General features: G+C 40.3%; 1 protein-coding gene across 2 annotated transcripts in view; it reads left to right on the top strand.

Moving 5' to 3' along the window:
* Nucleotides 1-7,775, top strand: part of CFAP47 (cilia and flagella associated protein 47) — a 186,448-nt gene that overhangs the window by 92,528 nt on the left and 86,145 nt on the right. For both annotated transcript variants that reach the window (XM_028727418.2, XM_077927386.1), the window contains 3 exons: nucleotides 2,330-2,523; nucleotides 3,311-3,454; nucleotides 5,580-5,753. In XM_028727418.2, coding sequence (XP_028583251.2) covers nucleotides 2,330-2,523; nucleotides 3,311-3,454; nucleotides 5,580-5,753 — 512 coding nt within the window. The remainder of the gene's footprint in view (nucleotides 1-2,329; nucleotides 2,524-3,310; nucleotides 3,455-5,579; nucleotides 5,754-7,775) is intronic.

The raw sequence follows: 7,775 nt of genomic DNA on the forward strand, positions 1-7,775 counted from the left end.
GAGGTAATAATTCATAAATTAGCAGGTCATTAATCTTGTCTTTATGAGAGAACAAGCTAATTTATTTCAGAGAAGTTTGAAGCTGAGGTGCTATAATCTGTTTGATAGCCTGCTAATGTTGGAGGCACATAATACAATGCTGTGCTATTCCTGTTGTGAACTTGAGTTTTTTTTAAAGCAATAACAAAGAGTTCAAGGAAAGTATTGACATGGCAATGGTGGCATCAATTAGTTTCCAGTTGGTAAAGGCTTGAATTGCTACTGAACACCATTTTATAACAGGAAAATCAAATTGCCAATGAATATACGATTTGTTCATTATAGTTATTTATAGCCTGCTATTCAGGATACAAATCCTTCCAAGGCAACTGACAGCATCAACTTTTTTAAAAAAGCAATAAACAATATAAAGCCACCAGGTTCCTTCCCACTTGACAGTGTTGGAATGGCCTTGTGTGGGGAGAGCAGAGTCCAGCTGGGACAGACAAGAGAAGGCTCTTGATGACTTCTTTGCCTGCCCACTTACCTCTCCTGGAATCCTTCTTACAGGGCAGTTGGTGGTAGATGGTTGTGGTGGGAAGAGGTTAATCCAGCAAGAGTTGGGTTGGCGGTCTCTTTTGCCTGCTTCCCTTGCTCTCCTGAGCTTTTCCCCACAGGGCAGCTTGTAGTAACTGGGGCTAGGGTGGAGAAGTCCAGCTGGAAGTGGCTCTGCCATAGCTTCAGGAGCTGAGGATATTTAGATGAGCTTGATAATGATGATATGGATCTCCCACTTTTTAAAAAAGCATCTGCAGAGGAAGCCAAATCATACTGGGCTGTGATGCAGAGGAGGTGTTACCCCCCCCCCCCTTTTGCAGGGCACAAAACCACTTCTTGCTTCATGGGAGAAAATAAAAAGGAACTTGTATAGCACCTGAGTGTGTTTATTCTCAGAGTAAATCCTAAAGCCTGAAAGGTGCATTGGCTACTCCTTTTTGCTTCCTGCAGCTTAATGAATTCATGGTCCACAAGCAGACCTCTCCTCTTATTCCTTGACTACTAAGCTTCCTCAGGAGTCTTTGGTGAGCTGCTTTGCCAGAAGCTTTTTGAAGTATACTATGACAACCGGATGTGGTTGGTGCTGTAGGTTAAACCACTGAGCCTAGGGCTTGCCAATCAGAAGGTTGGCGGTTTGAATTCCTGCGATGGGGTGAGCTCCCGTTGCTCGGTCCCTGCTCCTGCCAACATAGCAGTTCGAAAGCACGTCAAAGTGCAAGTAGATAAATAGGTACCGCTCCGGCGGGAAGGTAAACGGTGTTTCTGTGCGCTGCTCTGGTTTGCCAGAAACGACTTAGTCATGCTGGCCACATGACCCGGAAGCTGTACACCGGCTCCCTCGGCCAATAAAGCGAGATGAGCGCCGCAGCCCCAGAGTCGTCTGCTACTGGACCTAATGGTCAGGGGTCCCTTTACCTTTACGGCAACCAGATATGCACAGCTACAAATCCTTACACCTTTTCCAATTTTCTCTCAAAGTTTCCATGTAAGAATTATTCTCTAAAATGATTTTTGTTCTCTAAAAGGATATATATATACACAGTATTCAAAGGTGCTGCCTCCCTGTCCTGACAACTCATTTGCAGCAAATTTAAAGATACTGTTGCAGGTGGTGTGTTAAGCCAGTATTTTTGGTACGTGAGGCTCTTAAATTAGTACTTGAATTTTTCTTTTGTCGCTGTTCAGTGATAGTACATTGTCTTGCAGTATGTATGTTAGGATCACATTTTAATGGTCTTAACTGTGTTCAGATGATTATTTCTAAATAGAAGGAATAAAGCCCATGGTATAAACCCCAATCTATAGTTGGTAGGTTGATAGCTGCATAAATATAAAGAGCAGGGACAGGGAGGCTATTAGCAGAAGCCAATTAATTTTTGTTCTAATTCCTAATTGCAGTTGAGGTGCTTTTTATGTGATAGTTGTGAAATTAACTAACTCAGGTTGCCCTCAATTCTGGTCCATTTTCCATATAGATGCAAGTGTCTAATCAGATTAATAAAGTTACATTGACAATTTTAGGCTTTAGGCATCACCAGTACATCTATCTATCTATCATTTGTCTGTCTGTCTATCTATCTATCATCCATCTATCATCTATCTATCTATCTATCTATCTATCTATCTATCTATCTATCATCTATCTATCTATCTATCTATCTATCTATCTATCTATCTATCTATCTATCGTACTTATATTAAAACTACTTATCCCTCTTCCCTCCTGGCAGAAGATGCTGCAGTTGAGCTTTCTACAATATTTAAACTAACAATGTTTATTTTCTCCCCACAGAAGTTGCAGAAGTTGAGCTTCCTATAAATTTTTTGCCTAAGTATCCTGGCCGATATCCTTGTAAGATTCTTCTTCAGTCGAAGTATGATGTCCGACTCTTTCATATAGAATGTGTGGTGAATACAAATACTGCCGAGGCTGAGCTAGAGTTTGTCACTCCAGCATATCAAGCAGTGACTCAAGGCATTCCAATAGTATGTCCATTTAGCTTCATCCAAGATTTAAATAAGGCTGGTCGCTACTGGGTTAAAACTGCTGACTGAGCAAACACATAAATATGTGTATATAGAGGTGGAAAGCAGGGATGAGAGTTCTTCCTGCATTAAGTTAATCTTTACACAGATTACCTTCTATATATCTTGGCCACAAATGTATTATTATACTAAAAATGGTAGAAAAAGACATAGGCTTATCTTAAAATAAGTTAGCTCAAGGAAGTTATAGAAGGGAAGTTTTCCATCCCTTTCTCTCCCCTTCCCTGCCACCTGTGCACTCTTCAAGCCGCTCTGGAAAGTTGGGATGAGTCCTCCTGAGAAATGGGGAATGTTGAGCTGCTGATAGAGAATGCCTCCAAACTGGGCAAACCTCTGATTGATTTGGGGTCATTTATGTTGAGAACCACCCTAAGATCTTCAATGAAGGGTGGTATATAAATTTAATAAAATAGATAAATAAATTTACCCTTCCTCCAGCAGCCTCCAATATCCCACATTGTTTAAGAGGGCTCCTTTAACTCCCACCCTCAAGAGGCTTTTCAGAAGACACTGGTGGCTACAGTGGGGAGAAGGAGGGGAAAGCTTTCTTCTGAGAACTCCCATCAGTTAACATTTCTTAGGAGACAGTACTAGATAACTGTATAGATCATGCACTTATATTCAAAACCTATATTTCCCACAAGGACTTCTGCTTCACCCCTTCATCCTTAATCACTGATATTCATTGTACTTTTAGATATTTCATTTGGATTCCCTTCTGTTTCAGACTAACATGAGTCAACAAGATTGGAAACTTAAAGCTCATTTAAAAGGACGCTGTTTTTATGGTCCCCCGCTTATATACGTTGCCCCAGGTGAAACAACTCCATACACCCTCATGTTTAAGCCAACTTCCGAATGTGTAATTACGGTAGGAGAACAAAACACATTTTTTTCTTGTTTGATTAGCTTTTCTACATTTAATGAGAACTGGTAGAGCTGTGGAATTTACAAGTTCTTATAATGCAAGGGTATCTATAAACATAATACTAACAGCATAGAAATGACATTGTAAATGTGGTGACTTCAAAACATTCCAAAGTAATGTGAGAATGTGCCCATAAGCAAAAATGAACTAAGCATGTAAAGAGCTGAAGGCTTTAAATAATGCCCTCTATAGTTATATCTATGTGTGATTATTATTGCTACTGTAAGCCTCCTGGGCATGATCTGTGCATGGAGTGACTGTGCCTGGCAGTGTGTGGCCTAGAAGTCAATGGGTATGGTGGAATCATGTCTCCCCATCGTTCTCTCATGATATCTTGAAGGAAGGAGGAGTGGAGGCCTTTCAAAGGCCACACACACAAGAGTTGGGGCCATTTTGCCCCATGAGCTTCCCACTCACCCATCTCTCCGTGTTAGTACCTCACTGGACTACTTGGGTCACTGACTGATGGGGCTAGAAAGTAATGTTTTCTTCCCAACCTCAGTTGGCCCTTGCATGTGTTTCTTCCCCACCTTTCCCTCATTGAACTAAGGCGTTGTGTTAGTCATAGGAGAACACTTGTTACTGCTTGGGAGCAAAAATGGCATTGGGCAGGATCGGCATAGTAAAAGAGGCCCTCATAAGGGGTTTGAGGGAAGGATTGGCTAAGGCACAGCCTAAGCTCAGGTTAGAACCTCTGACTGGCTGGATTCAGCCTTGTTGTCCAGTGAAACCCTGGATGCTTGACTTGCCATGACAGGGTTTGACACATAATGTACATTCCCATTGAGGGTGCTTGGGTATTTCCCAATCCTGAGAGAATGGCATTCCATCAGAAGGGTCTGAGTGGAATGAGGAACTGACTCTTGCCCTCCTGCCATGCCAACCCCACTTCCTGCTGTAATCAGTAAAGATTTGGCCTGATCTCACCCAACACCCGTATCTTGTCAAGGTTATTTCACCACTTTTACAGGGCCACAGATTGCATCTGGCCGGGCAACTTGACACCCACAATGGATCTCACTGATACTTGTAGATGATAGCTGCCTAGCTATTCATAACTTTTCTAATTTATGCCAGACCAATGAAGTGTTTTGTTAAAAGGAAATAATTTGGACTCCGTGTGGCTGATTTATTTAGAATAATCAGCCAGGTTATTGCATTGTATGATAGTGTATGGTTTGTCTTGTTCAGTGGCAGTAATTGCCAAATGGATATATAGATTGTGAAGAGTGTACATTTGGCTCAGATGCCCTATTGCTTCTGTATTTGTATGCTTACTTTTTACATTTTACATTTTAATGTTGTTCTTTCTGTAAGTCACTCAGGGGGGGTGTACATTATATGTTTGTTTGCTTATTTAATGGATTTATAGACCACTAGGGCTATGGCCTTACAAAGTAGTGTACGCAGTAGAGATGATACACAAAAAGGTAGACACATCATGTGGTATAAATCATCATGAAGAAGCACCTAAATTTTGTAAGTATGACGTAATACCCCCCCCCCCATGTATAAAACAAAATTGCTCCGAATCAAATAGCTGAAAACACATTGAGGAAAATAGATTAAGGAAATATATAGTTTGAAATAGATGTTTAAGGCTCGCTTGAATTCCTGCACTGAAGGAACTAAGCATAAGTCATTCAGTAATAATTAAATGATGGGGCCACCACCAAGGAACCCCTGTGCTTACCAAACGAACTGATTTTACTGGTAGGCACATGAGCAGGACCCCCAAAGCTCATTGTATTGAACAGACTGGTTTTTTAGATAACTTGTACCCAAGCTGTTAAGAGTTTTAATGGTCAGCACTAGCATTTTGAATTGGGCCTGAAATGGCACTTGTAGCAAATTGAAATGGTGCAACATTGGTATCACATGTTCTGACTTTACAACTTGCATCCATGCAACTGTATCCTGCCCTCATTGAAGTTTCTGAATAGTCTTCAAGGCAGCTCTGTGTAATTCTTCATCCCACTAGCACATTCAGGTCTCATTTCGAGTGAACTCTGAAGTTTTGCAGAAATATTTGCACCCCGCTGAATGTTCATTTCTTTCACTATCATAGGGGAAACTCATTTTGCAAAATGAAGCAGATGGCACAGATCATGTCTTTGTCCTGAAGGGGATTGCAACAAAACCTTTGGCGCTGGATTATCTTGCGATAGAGTGCCGAGTTAGAGAGATTACTCAGAAGCTCATAATGGTACCCAATTTTACCAATGAGGAATTGCACTACAAGGTAAAATTGTGCAGGTTTGAGTGAAAGTAACAGCAGTTCTCTGCCTAATGCATGTATTGTTATGATTTACTGGAGCATTTGCTATCCCACTCATCATTATGAAGGCTATCTGGGTGGCAGATGATACTAGAGTCATCTGGTCCTCCCTTCATTTGAAAATGTCATATTCATATTGGAAAGGTTTACCACTGCAAAATTACTAAAAATAAGTGATGTTTAAATTGTTCTTGATGGTTTCCCCCTGTCCAGGGTTAAAAATTTTTTAATACTTCCACCATTACTTTAATTCAGTGAAGTATTACAAGTGAATTGTAAGCACCCATTTTTCCACAACAAATTGAGATACACTAGAGACCTTCAGCCAATGATATGGCTAGTTAATTCAAACCAGTTGGTGGAGTTCAGATCCTCCTCCTTTGCCACATGGCCTGGTCCTCCATTCTCCATAGTAGCAGGTTATTTGTTTGTTTGTTTAATTAATTAATTAATTAATTAATATACCGCCCTATACCCAGAGGTCTCAGGGCAGTTCACCCACATTTTAAAAGGGCATAGGATGTCAATCAAATCAGCCAAAGGCCTGGTTGAAAAGGAACATTTTTGCCTGGCGCCTAAAGGTGTATAATGAAGGCGCCAGGCAAGCTTCCCTGGGAAGAACATTCCACAGACAGGGAGCCACTGCAGAGAAGGCCTGTTCTTGTGTTGCCACCCTCTACACCTCTCAAGGAGAAGGCACACATAGAAAGGCCTCAGAAGATGATCCCGTGATCCAGGTAGGTTATATATTTTGTGGTTTTATATTTTGATTTTTTTCTGTGAACCATGCTAAACAGTATGGGGGATGAAATCATACCTCGAGGAACCCTGCATTGAAGCCTCCATGGGGCTAAAGAGCACTCCCCAAGCATCACCCTTTGGAAATGACTATCCAAGTAGGACGAGAACCACCACAAAGTGGTGCCAATCACCCCTAAATCGGGGCAACCACTCCAGAAGGATACCATGGTTGATGGTATTGAAACCTTCAGTGAGGTCAAGGAGAATTAACAGGGACACATTTCCCTCTCTCTCTCCCAACACAGGTCATCATACAGGGTGACCAAAACCAGGCCTAAACCCTGATTCAAATGGATCTAGAAAATCAGTTTAATCCAAGAGTGCCTCTTCTAACAAAACACTTTAAATAATTCCCCCTTCACTCCTGTTTTCTTCTTTTAAAAATGTTCCTCAACACAGAAGTTTAATTTTTATATTTTTATTAGGTATATAATATGTGATGACATCTGTTAAAATATAACATGTGCTTCTTATCCAGATTCATCAAATTTGGCATGCTAGAAATGCAAATAGAGCACACAATGAAAATTTCCCCTTTTATTTGGACATTTTAAAACTTTGTGGTAATAGCATGTTAGATGCACACTTTGTATAGCTAGCAAGCTGTAACAATTTATAGCCGTCTTAATATTTTGGATTTTATATTGGCATTCGTGCTCTTTTTTATGAGATATTTGAAGCCATTAATTTAATACTACTGCCATTTCATTAAAAAGTTAATTATGCCATGCATATGTTCCTCAGGTTACAAACAAACTACAGTGCACCTGATCTGTATGGAATAAGATGATGTAATTCTCATATGGTACAACAAACTCTTTGCAGGGTGGCTATTTCCAGCAGTAGTTTATAAAATTAAGTTCTGTGAATTATATACTTTTAAGCCTTTACATATTTTGGTGATATAAAGTATGATTTGCAGGGAAAATAGAGATGATTGAAGATTTGAAGTCTTCATAGTAATGAAAAATAGTTATGAAAAACATTTGTTAAATGAAGGTAAAAAATGTTCGTACCTCTGGTTCACAGGTTTGCTACTCACATATATGTACACACTTGCAGCGACAATAATTAATTAGTGGATAGCCAGCAACAATGGAAAGCTTCAGTGAGATTCTGTTGTGACAACAGTTTAGCCTGGAGGACTAACCACTTGTATGTTGAACCCTTGATCTTCATGGCTTA

The sequence above is a fragment of the Podarcis muralis genome, chromosome 4, assembly GCF_964188315.1.
Source record: "Podarcis muralis chromosome 4, rPodMur119.hap1.1, whole genome shotgun sequence".
Taxonomy (NCBI): domain Eukaryota; kingdom Metazoa; phylum Chordata; class Lepidosauria; order Squamata; family Lacertidae; genus Podarcis; species Podarcis muralis.